General features: G+C 42.8%; 1 protein-coding gene across 5 annotated transcripts in view; it reads left to right on the forward strand.

Moving 5' to 3' along the window:
* The window catches only part of COPG2 (COPI coat complex subunit gamma 2), a 147,344-nt gene that overhangs the window by 111,973 nt on the left and 16,293 nt on the right, over positions 1-19,078 (forward strand). For all 5 annotated transcript variants that reach the window (XM_031665150.1, XM_031665151.1, XM_031665152.1 and 2 more), the window contains 8 exons: positions 905-1,000; positions 1,313-1,556; positions 3,595-3,670; positions 4,675-4,778; positions 5,370-5,495; positions 6,654-6,716; positions 7,474-7,613; positions 8,172-8,343. In XM_031665150.1, coding sequence (XP_031521010.1) covers positions 905-1,000; positions 1,313-1,556; positions 3,595-3,670; positions 4,675-4,778; positions 5,370-5,495; positions 6,654-6,716; positions 7,474-7,613; positions 8,172-8,343 — 1,021 coding nt within the window. The remainder of the gene's footprint in view (positions 1-904; positions 1,001-1,312; positions 1,557-3,594; positions 3,671-4,674; positions 4,779-5,369; positions 5,496-6,653; positions 6,717-7,473; positions 7,614-8,171; positions 8,344-19,078) is intronic.

Consider the following 19,078-nt stretch of genomic DNA (forward strand, 5'->3'; position numbering starts at 1 on the left):
CCACCCCAAAATGCTCATACTCTGGCTACTGCTACTGCTGTGAGTAGTTAACTGTCTTTCATCGCTGAGCCGGGAGTCTCATGTTTTCTACCAGCATCCATGAAATTGTGACAGGTTAACTTGTTAGCCACAAGTAGGGTAAAATCTCACATTCTTCATGCATCTTGACACAGGTCTGTATTTTTATTTTATTTATTTTTTGAGACAGAGTCTCTCTGTGTCACCCAGGCTGGAGTGCAGTGGTGCATTTCAGCTCACTGCAACCTCCGCCTCCCAGGTTCGAGCAATTCTCATGTCTCAGCCTCCCCAGGTAGCTGGGACTTGCAGGCCCACGCCACCACACCCGGCTAATATTTGTATTTTTTTAGTAGAGACAGTATTTCACCATATTGGTCAGGCTGGTCTCGAACTTCTGACCTTTGGTGATCCACCCACCTTAGCCTCCCTAAGTGCTGGGATTACAGGGCGTGAGCCACCGTGCCTGGCTGACACTGGTCTTTCAAGTTGTGGTAAAATTCCCCTAGAAAGCATTTTGTGAAGTAGTTCCTTGATAGCTTTCTCTATTTCTTCTATGGAAATCAGTCTGTTCAAGCTTTTTATCTTTATAGTTCACTTTAAAATCTTTGATGTGATTATTTGTCTAAGGCAAAGGGAAGGGATCTCTTGAATGAACTTTATTTTTACATTGCTTTTTATTTTCCTTTGTGGTCTCCTTGGTTATCTTCCATGAAGAACAAGTATTGTCATTTTAGGCAACTACAGTGTCTTCTTAGCTTGCAGTAAGTAAGTAGGAAAGTATGTTTAGTAGCCAAAGTTATAAAGATGAATGTCTTTTCTGTGCTTGCTTTTGATAGGTGGTGGTTGTACCGTCATAAAAGTGAATATTCTTTTTGTTTTTCTACAGGTGGTGGTTGTACAGGCAATTAGTGCTCTCTGTCAGAAATACCCTCGAAAGCACAGTGTCATGATGACTTTCCTCTCCAACATGCTCCGAGATGATGTAGGTAGACTACTTTTTAATCGTAGGAAGTTGCTCTCTTAAATTCTTAGGATTGCCATGAAATACCATAGTGTTTTAAGGAGATTTCTTTATCATCTCAGTATGCCTCTCAAGTAGTACACTAAGTCTGGTTACTGTCTTATTAATAAACATGCCATTGCTTTACTTTCCCCACTTGGAGAAAAACCACTTTTTTGTTTCAAAAAGGTGGGAAATGAAATCTGAATTTTATAAGCATGAACCTTGGAGTGTAAGCATTTCTCCAAAACGTGTCCCTAGAATGAATGGCAGTTTTATCTTCTTTTTTGCCAGGGAGGCTTTGAGTACAAGCGGGCCATTGTGGACTGCATAATCAGCATTGTGGAAGAGAACCCTGAGAGTAAAGAAGCAGGCCTAGCCCACCTTTGTGAATTCATTGAGGACTGTGAACACACTGTTCTGGCTACTAAGATTCTACACTTGTTGGGCAAAGAGGGCCCTAGAACGCCTGTCCCCTCCAAATATATCCGCTTTATTTTTAATAGGGTTGTCCTGGAGAATGAGGCTGTCAGAGCTGGTGAGTCATTGGGACACTGATATTGATGATGCTGATCTTTTGAAATACTTAGGAGAGTAATAATGAAATTGAAAAATGAAGTTGCAGGATCTGTTAGATGGTGGGATTTTTAGAGCATGCTTAGGGCCCAGATATCTTTCTATGTACTCAATTTCCATCCTCATTTTTGCCTTAGATTAGAGACAAATAACCCTTCGCTTTCAGTATGATAGGAATACTGTGATGGCTCATCCGTTTTTTTCAGTTATAGTCATAATTATGAATGTTTGTAGAATTTGTTTATGTGTTTCTATATGTATATTTTTAAGTGACTTTTCCTCCCTAATCTTTCTTCCCCTTAGCATATGAATAGATCCAAATCTCTCCCATTAAAGATGTAAACTCTCTATAAGCCTTTCACTAGCTACTGACTCTATACTTTCCTTCCCCTCGTAGATAAACTGGAAGTAGCCATTATTAGCTGCCTGCATTAATTCATTATCCGTTTTTCTCTTTAACTCAGTGTGATGTAGCTCTCCTTTAAAAAACCTCTGAAGTAATTTTACTGAAAATTACTTATAAACTAGTTGTAAAATCAAGTTAGATACTTTAATGTTCTTATCTTTGTTTACACTCAGTCCACTTGATGTGCTATTGACTGAACACTTGGTGAAACCCTGTAGCCTTGGTTTCCACAATAGCCTACATGTTTCCATCACTCCTCACTCTTATTTATAGAGCTCTTCTTCCCAGCCCCCTTCCTTGAAATATTAGTTCTCTCTAGGGTTTTGACTTCTCAACATCTACATTCTTCTTGGTGATCATTTTCAGAGCTCTACTGATAGGCTATGACATTCCAGTCATGTCTCTTTCCTGAACTTGTTTGTCCAAATAACTTAAAGCACTTCAAATTCAGCCTGAAATTCAAACTAACCTCACATTCATCATCCACTCAGTTATCAAGATAGAATCTTGTTCTGCTGCCTTACAGCCCCTATCTGTTCTGTAGCAAAGTGCTTTCAATTGTGTCTCTTTAATATTTCTTCGTTCTCTCTTCTATTTTCATGGTGCTGACTGAGGCTGTCATCATTTCAGATGCCTAACTATCTGACTGCTTCTAGACTCACATATATCCAGCCTATTCTTTACACTCTGCTAAAAAAAGGAGGGGACTTTCAAATATACATATTTATCTCATATTTAATATCCTTTAATAATGAGATTAAACCATACCCTAATTTTGTTTTATTTCCAGTCTCTCCCTTGTCTCTTCTTGCTCTCCAACATGGGTCCTATGCTCAGCCTTCCCCAACTGTCCAGTAATATACCACACTTTCTTCTCTGGGCAGTGGCCATTTGAACTTGTTATTTTCCTCTGCCTCTAATCCTACTCTTATCCTGCCTTTTTCCTCTGGCTAACAGTACTTGTTCTTCAGATTTTAGCTCAAGTAATATGTGTTAGCTCCTTGTCTTAGTTTTCCACCACCAATTCTGATTTAGTTCCTTTCTGTGTATTCACATAGCATCCTGGATATATTTCTTCCATGGACTTACTATGATGTGCCATAATTCTCTCTCTACATACCTATCTTTCCCACTAGAGTATAGCTCCTTGAGATCAGGGACATGTCTTTTATCTGCCCCAGTACCTAGCACAATTCCTGATAAAAGTTTGGTGAACAATGAATCTTTGTTGAATGAGAGGAATTTTAATAATAGAACTTCTTTTTGTGCTTGGGGCTGGTTGTTTGAGATTAAAGCTTAATCACATCAGTGTGATATATAAGGGGTTGTGGTGGGGTGGAGATATAGCTCCTACAGAAAATCTATATGAATCTTTTTCCTCAATTCTTGGAAGATTTTCCTATTCAGAGCTCTCTTGGGCTTGCAGAATTCTATTTCTGCTTAACAGTATCAAAGAAATAAGATCAAGAAACAATAAAACAAGAGGGTTTATCTCCACTAAACATGGGAACACTTTTCTAATTTTTTTTCAAATGGTTATTGGTTAACTCTGAGAACCAATATTTATGTAGCATAATTGTATGCTTCATTATAGCTGCTGTGAGTGCTTTGGCTAAATTTGGGGCTCAGAATGAGAGTCTTCTCCCAAGCATCCTTGTACTCTTACAGAGGTAAGTTAAATAATGTCTCTTTTTAAAAAAATAAGAATTCTATATGGTTAAATAGTGAAATCCTCATTGTACCATAGAGCAGATGTACTCTAAGGCCTAAGAGTAGAGCTATTGGAGCAAGTCAGGGGCAAATGGCAATTCCTTTCTCTTTTTAGTAATTGTGTATACCTCTCAATCAATTTGATGTGCTATTGACTGATCACTTCATGAAAGCCTCTAGCCTTGGTTTACGCAATAGCCTACATGTTTCCATCACTCCTCACTCTTATTTATAGAGCTTCTCTTCCCAACCCCATTCCCTAAAACATTAGTTCTCCATAGGGTTTTATGTGCTAGGTACGTGTCACGTTAGACTTTGGCTTTCTCTCACATGATTTTGAGAAAGTGACTTAAATACATACGCCTCAATTTGTACAACAGGCTTACTTTAAAAAGCTATTAGGTAATTCACTATGCAGAGTTGAAAATAATAGTTTTTCATTATCTTCATGACTCTCTGTTTGATGAGGAAAAGACTTGCTTTAGCAAACTGTGATTGCATCTTATAATTGAAGCAGATAAATTACAAGCCAAAGGTTAGCTAGTTTACATAAATTGTCATTTGAGCAATAACAATGGCTGGATTTTGAATTTATCTTTTTAGTATCCTTGGAAAGTATAATACTCCCATTTCCTAATTACAAAAAAGTCTAAGTCTTCAACAGGGTCATGTGGTTACAGATGGAAGAAAAGACTCCAGACTGCTATTTCATGTTCTTGTGCTCCTCGTTATTTTAATGCCTACTTCTGTAGTGCTTGTGATTCACAATAACAGTATTTCTTTAGTAATTCAGAACAGTACCCAAGATTTATGGAGACTTTAGGAGCTACTGTTGGCTATTGTTGAGCACTTTTTTAAGGATAGTATCAGATGACGACCTGACCTGTGTCCTTTAGATTTGGTAGTAGAGCTATTGGAAGTCTTTGGGGTACTGTGACATGACTATTCTGTTTCTCCTGGACAGGTGTATGATGGATACTGATGATGAGGTACGAGACAGAGCTACCTTCTATCTGAATGTGCTGCAGCAGAGGCAGATGGCACTAAATGCCACATATATCTTTAATGGTCAGTGAAAGCCAAGGATGTACACTTTTGTTCCTCGAATGGTGTCTAGGAAGCATATTTCATGATTTGCATATGAGCTAACTTCACTAGGCAAATGCTTGGTTTTTGTCTTTGAATGCACTTCCGTTTCTAGAGAAACCTGTGTCTATAGGACAGTTTCTAATTTGGTAATGGTAAGTCCTGTGCAACAATCTATAAGAATATAGATTGGGCCCTTACATTTTTTAAGAACGTTGCTCACTTATTCCTGGTTCTCCTTGAACTCCTTCTTGGATGGGTTTACCTTTTTCCCGTTTTCTTATGCTATTGTTGTTCCCATATAGCTAAGTTGCTTTCTTTTCCGGGAGGTACATACATTTTGTTGAAAATGTGTATGCTATGCTCCCATGTTTCCTTGAATGAAATAAGTCAGGTTATAAGTTTATAAGGTAATTTCAAGAATATCCTTTATTTTTATATTTAGGTTATAAAGCTTTTGGTTATATTTTTCTTTTCCTTCAGAAAGCTTTGATAAATATTACAAATCTGGGCCTATTTGGATTTGGGGATTGGCAAGAGGTTATAATGCTGAGATTTCTCTGTGTTTCACAGGTTTGACGGTCTCCGTACCAGGGATGGAAAAAGCCTTACACCAGTACACGTTGGAGCCTTCAGAAAAACCGTTTGACATGAAATCAATTCCTCTTGCTATGGCTCCTGTCTTCGAACAGAAAGCAGGTTAACTCTATTCGTTTTTCTGTGTATAAGTAGTTTTGCAAAACCAAAAAATATTATCTTATTTTCTCTAATACTCATTTAATTGTCACTCTTTTTTTTTTTTTTTTTTTTTTTTTTTTTGGAGATGGAGTCTCGCTCCCGTCACACAGGCTGGTGTGCAGTGACACGATCTTGGCTCACTGCAACCTCCACCTCCCGGGTTCAAGCGATTCTCCTTCCTCAGTCTTCCGAGTAGCTAGGATTACAGGCATGCCCTACTACGCCTGGCTAATTTTTCTAGTTTTAGTAGAGACTGGATTTCACCATGTTGGCTAGGCTGGTCTTGTACTCCTGACCTCAGGTGATCCACCCGCCTCAGCCTCCCACAGTGCTTGGATTACAGGCGGGGAGCCACTGTGCTCGGCCGATTGTCACCCCTTCTAAATCTTTTAGATTTAAGACCTATTTTTATTAGAGTTTTAAAAAACTCCTGGTTTTTACATAAAAGCAGTAATATGAAATACACTCCAAGATAAAGGTTTTTTTTTTAATGCAAAGTCTTACAGTATCTGAAGTCAGTTGCCACTGTGCATCTCACTCAGAGCAGTTAATAGTGCTGTTGCCTCCTATTTTTATTTTCCGAAGTTGATAATCTCTAAGTTAATTGATTTTGTTATTGGAGGTTCGTCTTAAAAGAATTTATGGGACACAATCATAAAAAATATTCCCAAAGAATATCTAACTTTAAAACTTAAAACAAAAACAGAAGACATAAATGTTTAGTGGTTAGAACACAAAACTGGGAAGAAACAATTTTATGCTTATTTTCAACATTTTCAGTTTTTCTGTTGATATAAGTAATTTTTCCTATTTTGATCATGAGAAGATTTTTTAAATAAATTGTTTTTCCTTTTCTGAGTAATTTTTGTACATCCCAGTCCATTTAAAGCAAATTCTATATTTTTAGGGCTTACTTTATGATTCCACAACATATGTTCACTACATACATTTTAATTTGAGTGTCCCCCCATCAGAAGTGACAGATAACCTGTAAGTATGATTTAGTAATAGCTCATTATATATCTGCTAGAAATGTCTGCTCTTTTCTCTTTCTGTCTGCATTGCTAGCTTGATAGTACGGGGAGAAGTTCACTTACTTGCTCCTATCTGTCTTTATAGAAATCACATTTGTGGCTACTAAGCCAGAGAAGCTGGCTCCTTCCAGGCAAGACATTTTCCAAGGTATGATGATTTGATGGTTAGACGTAATAATCTCGCCCCTTGGCATTGTAAATATAATAAAAAGTCCACCAGTCTTACTCAATTTGATCAGTTCTCAATCTAGGAAATCTTCATGTGGCTGAACACCATAGGGTATAGTTGCTGAGGCTACCCGGAGTCCAGGAACTTTCCCGTTTGTAATTGCTAACTGGGAATGTTTTTCTTTTCTGTATCTCGTTGGTTAACAGGGAACTCATTGTAAAATAAGTATTTAGTTTCTTTTTTTTTTCTTTTGCTTTCATTATTATATAAGCTCACTTACTTAAAAGATTATTTCACTAAAACTTGGGGACGTATTAGTTGAACGTTCAACCATTAGTAAGGCTATGGAAACTAAAGCTTTTTTTTGTTTTGTTTTGAGACAGCGCCTCACTCTGTCGCCCAGGCTGGAGTGCAGTGGCGTGATCTCGGCTCACTACAAGCTCTGCCTCCCAGGTTCACGCCGTTCTCCTGCCTCAGCCTCCCAAGTAGCTGGGATTACAGGCGCCCTCCACCACGCCCAGCTAATTTTTTTGTATTTTTAGTAGAGACGGGGTTTCACCATGTTAGCCAAGATAGTCTCAATCTCCTGACCTCGTGATCCGCACGCCTTGGCCTCCCAAAGTGCTGGGATTACAGGCGTGAGCCACCGCGCCCAGCCAACTAAAGCATTTTTTAAGCATCCAGAGTAAAGCCTTTCCCTGTCTTCTTCATAGCCTGTGTTCTTTTTTCTTGATAGAACAATTGGCTGCCATTCCTGAGTTTCTGAATATAGGACCCTTGTTCAAGTCTTCTGAGCCTGTTCAACTTACAGAAGCAGAGACAGAATATTTTGTTCGATGTATCAAGCACATGTTTACCAATCACATTGTGTTCCAGGTAAGAGAATGCCCTTAACTCCTGTAGGGATTTAGTATAAACTGGTATGCTTTGAGACAAATATCCTTTACCTATAATTCTAGTTTCTTTTATAGATAATTAATTTGGCAGAATTTCTGGTTTTCTTGCTTAACGCCAGAGCTATAGAGATCTCTTCATGTGATGGGCAACTTTTGATGGTTCAAATCTAAAGGACATAAAACTGAAATGTGTGAAGAAGTTGGACAACATAAAGTATAACCAACTTTTTTAAATTATCATTTAACATCAGGGTAGATTAAGTGGGCTAATTCTAAGAACTTAGATTTGACAGCGATCAGACTTCTGCCATCTTGTTTGGTACAGCAGTCTCAGGAAAGAGAAAAAACTGGTGAATAATATAAACAAAAGACCTCAACAGTAAGGCTCTCCCTGTTGCCAAAAGAAGAATCTTAGGAGGAGACCTACCCTGCTCTTTAGAGATAGAAGGTATAGTGGGTTCCAGAGCTGAGTAGTGGGTTGTGAGTGGGAAGGATAACTTGTTATCCTTCACAACTTTTCCATTTACTGACTTTTCAGTTTGACTGCACCAACACTCTCAATGACCAGCTGCTGGAAAAAGTGACAGTGCAGATGGAGCCATCAGATTCCTATGAAGTGCTGTGTTGTATCCCAGCCCCCAGCCTTCCTTATAACCAACCAGGAATATGTTACACTCTTGTTCGTTTGCCTGATGATGACCCTACAGCAGGTACTAACCCTTAGAAGGGAGGAGATACTTACGTGATTCAGAATGCATTACCTTGAGAGCTCTTCAGCTCTTCCAATGCTCAGTTTAAGAATGTGATGCTTTTCTAGAATTTAATGTAATGATAATGAGTGTGTGTGTGTATGTGTTTGTGTGTGTGAATATATATATTTATAAAATTGGTTACTGCTGCAGAAATAATTTTAAAACTAAATCTCTGAGTAAAATTTGCTAAACACTTAATCTTAAAAGAGAAACTGAGTGTGTATAGCACAAAAAGGAACTCAAGCTTTCTGTTGGAATAATGTGACCACTTGTGACAGTTCATATACCTGATGTCTCCTATGAAGAATCTTGACCCACTTCTCCTCAAAGTTTCTATCTAGTTAGATTGAACTTGGTTATGTAGTAGATGGTTGACATTTTAAAATATATCATTTTTGAAGGTCCTGTAGCATAAGGCTGGTGTCTGAGAGCATGTCTCAGCCTAGTGAGTGGCTTAGCCAACCATGTGTGTCCACATTAAGAAGGGCTTTTAATTCCCAGCTTGACCCATATGCAGTCTTTGCAGGGGGAAAAACAGCCCCTAAAAGGCAGCCAGCTAGTGTCAATAGTAGTATTTACTTATTTGGAGACTTGGGAAGGTCTCATGACCTATCTCTTGTGAATGTCAAGTATTTGTTCTACTTGATTCCCCCCACCACCATTTTCCTCCTTGATTTCTTCTCATATTCATTGCACAATATTCATAACTGTTACCCAATTTTCACAGAAATAAGCACACACATCACATTTATGTTTTGAATAACTTTTACTGCTCATAAGTACAGGAAAAACAGAAGTTAAAAAATTAACAAATACTGGGGAAGTTACAGAGTTACAAGAAATCATAAAAGCACTAGTAAATAGTTATCCCTGGTCATCAATCAGTTACATTTGGGGCTTAACCTGCTTTCTTTTAGCCCCTCTCCAAACTCCCTTCTTAGATGTTGGTTCCTGGGAGCCTCTGTCCAGTCTTATCTGTGTTGGGTGATAGACCAGGCTACTCAGACTCTAGCACGAGGTAGATTCAAGTTGGCACCACTGCTGTGTCTGAATCCCAGGTTGTTCCCTCTGGCCCTGGGTGGAACTCTACTTCTATCCTCTAGCCACCCTGGATCCATAACCCCCTGAGTAGGAAGGCACTTTCCTATCTGGCCTCCAGTATTTCTCCTTTGAGCTCAAGGTTATCTGGCTTTAACCTTTAATTACCTCCTTTATCCCTTTGTGAGGTTTCTCTAGTTCCATTTCCTTATAACTTCGCTTTCTCTCCTGGTCTGTTTTTCTCTCCAGTTAGATTTGTCTGAAATATGTCCACGAGCCAGTAATTAAGCTGGCTCTACTCTTCAGTAAACCTAGTTTTATTTACCCTTTTCTAAACTAGTATTTGGGCCCAATCTTAATGTAGTCCTGTGGCTTCTACCATTGTCTGGAGAGATTCTGCACTTCGTCAGTTCTTTTCCAGTAGCCATCCTTCCATGTTTCAAAATTCCTCCCGCTATTCTACCTCTCACTATTCTACCTCTCACCAACATCCTGTTTTTTAAGGGATGCTATTACTTTGCCACTTACTTTCAGAGGGAAGTGAAATGCTGAACCCATTGAAGAATCAGTCCCTTGCCAATTGAGAATACTAGCTCTTCCCACTTCCCCAGGTTCATTTTGCTAACTAATAACTCAGGTGGCTCACACCCCAGGAAGTATTCTTAACAGAATCTAAGAAGTACAATTTTATAATACCAAAATACACAAAACAGCAATATAGAAATTACATATAGCATAGGAAAAAACCAACAACAACAACAGAAAACATTTCCACCAAGAGAGAAAAAGAGGAGAGGTTTTCTTGCCCCTGTTCACTAAGGATTTTTAAAACATAGATCTTACAGATTAGCCCAGAGATTTCAACATTTGGTCTGCTGGCTATGGACTCTTTTGCTTGATGGTTTGATTTTTGTTTATAAAAGTTTGGCATTTAGGGAATTGTTTAGTTTCGTTAGTAGTAAGTTTATATTTGACCCATCATATACCTACTTAAAAACAAACTCCTTTCTATTTAGTTTTTGTCAGAATTCTCAAATTTTTAATCCATGGCCGATCTAAAGTCTATGCTATGCAATGAAAGAAGTGAAATACCAGGGCATAGATGGTAATAGGTATCTTCTACCCATTCCTTCCTTTTTGCATTTTCCCATCACAGATATTCCAAATTTTACCTATCACCTCAAGGTCTTAAACATCAATATGTCTCATTTCAGAAAAATAATGTTTTTCCTTATAATCACAGTGAAAAAACAGAAATTCTTGGTTGTTTCCTTCAACTTGAAAACAGTATAGCATAATAGAAAGAAATATGGGTTTGATAGACAGATGAGGATTTGAATTCTGGCCCTGCTACATACTGACTGTGTGATCTTGGACAAATTATTTGATCTCTTAGAACTGTTAGAGGATAAAATGAAATGAAATAATAGGTAAATTGCTTCACATGGTGCCAGACACATAGAACCTTTTAGTGTTTGATTCTAGAATTATCCACTTTCTTCCTTTATCTTCTCTAAAAATGAAGTCTTCTAGAGTTCAAAAGACACGTATCCTCTAATCTCTTCCAGAAAGTTGTTCCATCAGTTATCCTTTCTTTGATCTATCTTTAATCTTTTCTACTCCCCTTACTTTATAAATGTATACAAATCTACCCTATCTGAAAAAATTTGCTGTAACCCAACATCAATATATTACCATAACACCTTCTCGCAAAGGTTGGGCAATTTCTTGAAAGACTAGGGACATGCTAATAATTAGTCCTACTTATTATCTTTCTTCCTCCAAGACCTTGTCCTTTACCTAAAAAGTTTTAGAAAAGCCTTTAAGGCAGCATTCCTTCTAAGCATTCATTCTCTTTCAGCAGCTCTGTTTCCCCTGAATATTTATTGCACCTGTAACAATATATATTATATACACAACATTCTACCAATTGTTCCCCATTTTGGACCTTTTTAATGCCACTACCAACTTAACTTTTTATTCCACTGCCTATTCAGAACCATTCTAATCTTTATATTGCTTTTATCAGGTTTTATTGTATCATATTTCTTATTATCTGGAACATTTCAACAAATATTAATAACTTATTTTAAAACAGTCTTTAATAGAAAATACTCATTCTAAGATCAGCTGTAACAGTACATGTATGTGAGTTTATTTTCTCTGATTTTCGTTGGAAATATTGCCTGCCATATAATGATTCATAATTATTTTAATTTCTCGACTTTCTGCCTACACTTCCTTAAAGTGCCATCTTAAGCTACTATACAATCTGATGGATTTCGAGGTCTTCTCTGAATCTGTAGTCGCCCTTCCATTATTTTCTGTTCAGTATTAACCATATTAACTTGGCATTCTGTACTAAAAACACAACTTCAGTTAAGTAAGATTTGCCTCAGAGTTTTTTACTTTTAACACTTCCACTCACCCACTGGGATCCATATTAATGAGGCTCAGTGAAACTGCATTCTTCTAAGCCAAGCATTTAATCTGAATTTTAACTCAAATACTAAAAAAAAGCAGGATTGGTAGAACATTATGATTCAGCCACCCTTTCCCCTTCCTTTATCACTAGAATTTGTTTCAGCCTGGCTTTAAAATCAATATTCCTACAGTCTAACCCATTGAAAGATCTGCCAGGATTCTCAGTCTGAGATCTCCTTATTTACCAACTCATTTCTCTTGTACATTCCTCAAACTCACTGAAATTGCCCTAATTTCCTTTCAAGCCATCTTCCTATCCTATTTGGTATCCCTTTTCTACCCCATCATCCTCAATGTCTCTAATTTTTATTGCTGACCTTACTTAAATGATCTTATCTCTACAGAATGCAGTTTAATCATGGTATACCCACTCATTTCTGCCTTTTGCCTTAGGGGAAAAACAAAACAAAACCCTGCTCTATTGGTACTGCCCAGTCTTTGTTCATCTGTCCTTGAAATTTCGATTCACAATGTGAATATGTATAAGCTTCCTCCGTGACCCACCTCCAGTGTTCAAAACATTTCCTTCCTGTTCTCTTGGTGTCCAACATACCTGCATCCTTGGCTAGTAGAACTGACTTCTGAGGATTGCTGATGAAGCTCATCCTTCAGACTCCACTTCATAAACCTATCTCTACATGGGACCGTTTATTCTCCTGACTCCAGCATTCATCACGTGTTTCACTCAAGGAGCTTTAAGGCAGCCACCAAATTCTCTAATAACAAGTTCTTTCTATGTACTTTTCCTCTTTGCCATTATTCCATACTTTGGATTAAGGGGCAACAATACCCACCGTACCAACTCTGACATTCCTAAATCTCAAAGTGATTTAAACTGTATACTGTCCCCTTAATTTCAATCTTGTTAAACAGAGTAATACTTCCTTCTCATTTTGGCTCTGCTGATTTTGTTGGAGACCACATTAAACACATAGTAACCTATGTCCAACCCCCACACTTGCAAATTTTACATTGTTAATTGTTTGCTTTCAAAATCCTGACTTAGTGATTGCCATCACTGCCTTCCATATCGGTTGGGGTTGCTTTACCGTCACCCTCTACAAAGTTTCTTCTTTGTTTTCCCATTCAATGAAGTAGTTACCATGACAGGTGAAGTGTTGTTACCCCACTTGCTTGTCGTCTAGGATTTAACTTCTATTCCCTAAAATTTTCTTACACTCAGCCATGATACTGAACATACCACTGACTTGTCCCTGAGATTTGTCAGTGTCCCCACTTTGGGAACTCTGCATTCCAACTTCTCCTATTCCATGTCAGCCCTTTTACTGATACTAAGCCCGGCAAAAATTAATAAGGTTATGTCCCCTCATCACACCTCTCCTTCATTCCTCCCTTGGCTTACCCACACCGTGCTTTCTCCTCCGTGACCTGTGTCAAACACTTTGCCCCTTTTGGGCAAAAAGAAGGATTCTCTACGTTCACACCCACACTCTTGCTCTTGGCATGCCTCCCTTGCTGCAACACATGCCCTGATCCTCTCAACAAGCTCACCTCTCTAAGCTGCTGGGCTCCATAACCTGCTCCAACTCATTCTTGCCCATTGGGGAACACCTCTCGTCTGTCCTGCTCTCCCATATGCTGCAAACTCACCCTCTGCTCTCGCAGCTCCCAGCTCCTGGGCCCAGGCTGATCGTATCTCCTGCTTTCCTCCTCTACTGCATAGCACGGCACTGTCCCACCTGCACCCTCCTGCGTTCTCTCAGCACCACCTGTGATTCTGCCACTGGCCTAATTCATGTTCTCAGGTGTGTCCTCCCTTCTTGACCTGGCCCCACACACACTGCTCCACCAGACGCAGTCCCCTCTGTGTCACACGTCCTGTACTGAATCCACCTGCTCTGCTGTCCATGCTCACGTCCCAGTGGCCCAGGCTCTGAGTCCTTTCCAGGGCCCCACAACCCTGACTCCCCTAAGCCTTCCTGATTCCTTTCATGTTCTTTCTTTTACATTGTGTAAAAACACTCTGGGGAGCCTCTGCCTCTGAATCTCCTACCTTCTTCCTGTCACCACAGCAGTTTTGTCTTTGTCACTCATTCATGTCTCACTCTCTGCCCATCCTCATCCCCCTGGTACAAACACACCCAGTTTCAACCTGACTCTCCTGTCCCACCCTCCTCCCGCCTCCTCCCTCCTTAGCGCCCATGTCTTCAAGACGCTCTCCTTCCACGCTGTCTCCATTCCCCTTTGCACCTTCCCTCCTTGTGACAACAGATCCCCTGCTCTCTGCTCTCACCCACACAGCCCACGTCCTCTGTGTCACTGGGCCCTTCTCTGGGCCTCACTCCTTCACCTGAGTCCTCGAGTCTGGGACCGAGGCGTTGCAAACCCCAGCTCCACCACCATGGTCCCCGGTGCCTTTTCGGCTACATCCATTTGCTCGCTGTCATCCTTGTCCTGGTCTGTTGGGAGCTGTGTTCCCACACCTGACAGTCTTGACCCTGATGCCTCCATCAGCCCTGCTGCACGTGCGTCTTCCCCTCGCATTCCACATGTCTGCCGGCTCTCCATCCTCCCGCGTCCACCAGTGATTCTCACCCGAGGATGCAGGACCCCAAGGCGGCCTATCAGAAGCATCTTTGGGGCTCGGTTTCCTCTTTTGCTATTGTCTGTGTTCCTTTTAGAGATTGCTTTTTTACCCCCCTTACTTTTTCTGAGCTGAACACTGCTCACCCCTGAGATGATTGGATAGGCCTGCCTGGGGGTCCATGCCCCCAGCCCTCCCTCGGGTGAAACCCACCCCCCCACCCCAGATAAGAATCACTGATGTGGACGGCCACTGTGACTCCCTGGCCACCTCGACTCCCTGTGGCCACCTTGGTTCCCTGTACTTCAGTCTCTACAGTTTCAGGCTTGGAGCATTCTAGTGCTTCCCTTTAACTTCTTAATCAAAGATCTCAGCATTTCCTCCTCTGCCCCTCTCAAATAGGCCTGGCACTCTCCACGTGGAACTGCCCCATTCCCTTCCTTCCTTTCTCTCTGAAATACAACATAGGTCGAGTCCCACGCCATGTGAGAGTTGTTTCAATGCCTCCCACCCCACCCTTCGTGCCCCTCCGTGCCACCTGATAGGACTCTCAGGTACTCTGTCCTTACCTTTGGCCTCCACCTGTTCTTCTGAGTATTGACTATTGTCCCTTTTCCTTAATCACCACTTTTATTTTAGATCTGTGGTAAGGTGCCACCCTCCAAGAGACTTCCCTTTTGATCCACGTAATCCTTTTTGTTTGTAAGAATCTAGCCCCTTACCTTGACCTTGCACCTTACCTGAGGCTACTCTCTTTTCTTTTTTCCCTGGATTCAGGGTCTTCCCTAGCCTGAATTCATCACCCTCAACCCTAAACATATATAATCTATCAGTTAAATACAGTGGTGTTCTCAATGCTGGCAGCTTGGCTCAACATACCCCACCCCCCACCCCCCACCCCACCCCCGATTCCCTCTCCCCATGCCCTGCCCCACTCCCACCATTCCCAACCCTGCCCACCCATGCAACCCCCACCCAAACCCCATCCCCACCCCAGACCCAAACCCCACCCCGAACCCCATCCCCACCACCCACCCTTCCCCGCCGGATCCGTAGTAAAGAGCCTGGCCCAAGATTCACACCTTTGCAACAAAGTTCAAGGCTTTAAGAGCAGCCATTCCTTCCTGTCTATTGCTGTCCAACCCTTTTACTCTTTCCCTTCCCCATGCCGAACCTTGCAGGCTGCTCTGAGCACTCCAGGTTCCTTTGTTCCTACTCTGGAACCTGCCCCTTCACCTCACTCCACCTGTGGCTGTCCTGCCTGTGGCTGTCCTGCCTGTGGCTGTCCTGCCCAGCTCCCTTCCACACGCTCTCTGCCCTCCATCCTTCCCTGGGGGCCCCTCCATCCTGTCTTCTGTAGGTGACTCCCCTGTTGTGCTGCCTCATCGTCCCACATCCACATTCTTTCTTGCAGCCTTTCCCCTTGTGACACATTTCTTCTCTTTGCTTCCTTGGCCAAGGGGAGGTACCTGCCTGTCTGTGGCCCATATTTCTCTCAATCACCCAGGGCCTGTCGCTTCATCTGACTCGGTCATCTCTTCTCCATACAGATGTTTTCACTACTTTGACCTGCTCTCCTCACCGCTCAAACTTTTCCATCCTCTCTCTATCCCACCTTCTCTTCAAGAACTATTTTCTGTTGCTCCTCCAGGTCTTCCACTGATTCAGGCCAGTGCCTTCCCTTAGTCTGCCTTTTCCTTACCCTCTTCCACTCCAGCCCTTTCTCCCCGTCTTTTTTTCTGTTCCATCAGGAAGGCTCCCACAAAACTCCACAGCCAGTCCCGCCACTTCCTTCTCTTCCTCCTTTCTCAATTCCTTTATTTCCATTTACCTCAGATGTGGCCCCAGTGAGCCGATGCATCCCTGCCCATCATATCTACCCTTTCGTTACCCATTCAGGCTGTCCAGATCACTCATTTCTTCTTTCCCTCTTGGTTGCACTACCTTCACAACACCCATGTGTAGAATTTAAGACCTTCTTACATAGGTCCCACTCTCTGTCCTCCTCTGCTTTTCCTCTTGTTTCCCCTAGATGAAGCTTTCTATAAATGAAGTCCACACTCCAGCACCAAACACCCTAGCTCTCTCCAGTCCTCAGCCATACTCTGTCCTGTGTACCCATCTGATACTGATCTAAACTCCCATTACAACTGCAAGACCCACTGTGTTTGAGACTCTCCCTTGCCTACTTTATTTCATGTCTATGTACATACTTTCAGCTGTAAGCTGCACCTCTGTCCTTTTAGCCTTCCTTGACAGCAGAAGCTCAGATTCAGTGATCATTCTGAATTGCTTCCTCTGCATTGGTTCCTCACTAGTCCTCCACTATTTGCAAGCATCTTTCTACCCACACAGTAGACTCAAACCACATGAGTCCATTGCCAAGTCCCTGAGGTTACCATGCCCAGTGCCACCTTACCATGCTGTGATGCTATTTCCTTCATTTAACCAGAGTCATTTGTGCCCATCCCCCACATTCTCCTGTGGACCTGCATATTCCTGGGCTCTGGCCTCTGTTCTGATCCTACAGCCTGGCCTTGATGACAGTCATGAAACCAACTTCTCTACCATGAGATCTGTCAATGCCCCAGTTTGAGAACTCTGCATTCCCCTTCACCTTTCCACTTTGGCCCCTTGACCAGCATTCATCACCCCCACATTTGTGAGGTTGTCTCCTGTTACATGCTTCCAGTCTCTTTCTTTTCCTATTCACTTACTTGACCCAACATGCATCCCATACGCCACCTCATGTGGATGCCGCACTACCACGTCTCTCTTTTTCTCCTCAGGATTCACATTAAAACCTTGCATCACTCATCCACGCATTTTCTCCCACTGTTGTCTTCCAGACACCCTCCACTTCATCTTCAGCATCCAGTCCTTCCTTCCCTGCCCTCACTGCTGCCGCCATTGCCACAGCCCGTTTATCCCCAGCATGCTATACTGAGTCCATCTGCTGTCTGAAACCATCCTACCTTGTCTGTTCCACCATGTTGGACACAGTCCTTTCCTCTGTCCAACTCAATCCACCTGACCTTTTGTCATCTTACCACATCCTTCATTGACATGTAGTCCCCTGTGTTTCCAAGGGGACAGCACTTCTATGCCCTGCTTCTCCCTTGGCCTCCTCCCACCTGTCCTTCATTCCTTGCTTGTCTTACCCACACTATGCTTTGTCATCCATGAACTGTGTCACACACTTTGCCCCATCTGGGGTAAAGTCCCTGGATTCTCTGCATCTGCTCCGTCCCTCTTGGTGCCTGGCGTGCCTCCTTTACTGCAGTGCGTCTCTCCTGCTCTCAACAAGCTCTCCTCTCGTTGCTGCTGGGCTCCATTGCCTGCTCCAACTCATTCTTCTTGCCCTTTAGGGAACACCTCTCCTCTGTCCTCCTCTCCCATGTGTTGCAGCGTCATCCCTTCATGTCCCAGCAGTGAGCCCCTGGGGCCCAGGTTGGTCGTTTCTCCTGCTTTCCTCCTCTACTGCATAGCATGGTACCGTCCCACCTGCACCCGCCTGCATTCTCTCAGCACAATCTGTGATTCTCCCACTGGCCTAAGTCGTGTTCTCAGGTGCCTCCTCCCTTCTTGACCTGGCCCCGCACCCACTGCTCTGCCAGATGCAGTCATCTCTGCATCACACATACTGCACTGAATCCACCTGCCCTGCCCAGCTATCATTGTCCACATCCCAGTGGCCCAGGCTATGGGTACCTTCCAACACCCCACGACCCTGACTCCCCAAAACCTTCTCAGTTCCCTTTGCATCCTTTCTTTCACATTCTTGTGAAAACACTCTGGGGAACATGTGCCTGTGAATTTCCTACCCTCTTACTGTCACCACAGCAGTTTTGTCATCAGCACTCACTCCTGTCCCTACTCCACCTGCCCACCCTCATCCCCCCTGTCCCATTGGTACAAACGCACCCAGTCTCAACCTGACTCTCCTGCCCTGCCCGAGACCCAGCTCCTCTGCTCCTCCTGGGTGCTCCTGTCAGTCCCAACCTCCTCCCGCCTCCTCCCTCCTTAGCACCCATGTCTTCAAACTGCTCTCCTTCCACGCTGTCTCCATTCCCCTTTGCACCTTCCCTCCCCGTGACAATAGATTCTCTGCTCTCACCCACACAGCCCACGTCCTCTGTGTCACTGGGCCCTTCCCTGGGCCTCACTCCTCCACCTGAGTCCTCGAGTCTGCGACCGAGGCGTTGGAAACCCCAGCTCCACCACCGTGGTCCCGGTGCCTTTTCGGCTACATCCATTTGCTCGCTGTCATCCTTGTCCTGGTCTGTCGGGAGCTGTGTTCCCACACCTGACAGTCTTAACCCTGATGCCTCCATCAGCCCTGCTGCACGTGCGTCTTCCCCTCGCATTCCACATGTCTGCCGGCTCTCCATCCTCCCGCGTCCACCAGTGATTCTCACCCGAGGATGCAGGACCCCAAGGCGGCCTATCAGAAGCATCTTTTGGGCTCGGTTTCCTCTTTTGCTATTGTCTGTGTTCCTTTTAGAGATTGCTTCTTATTCCCTCTTACTTTTTCTGAGCTGAACACTGCTCACCCCTCAGATGATTGGATAGGCCTGCCTGGGGGTCCATGCCCCCAGCCCTCCCTCGGGTGAAACCCACCCCCCA

The sequence above is a fragment of the Papio anubis genome, chromosome 4 (genome assembly GCF_008728515.1).
Source record: "Papio anubis isolate 15944 chromosome 4, Panubis1.0, whole genome shotgun sequence".
NCBI lineage: Eukaryota > Metazoa > Chordata > Mammalia > Primates > Cercopithecidae > Papio > Papio anubis.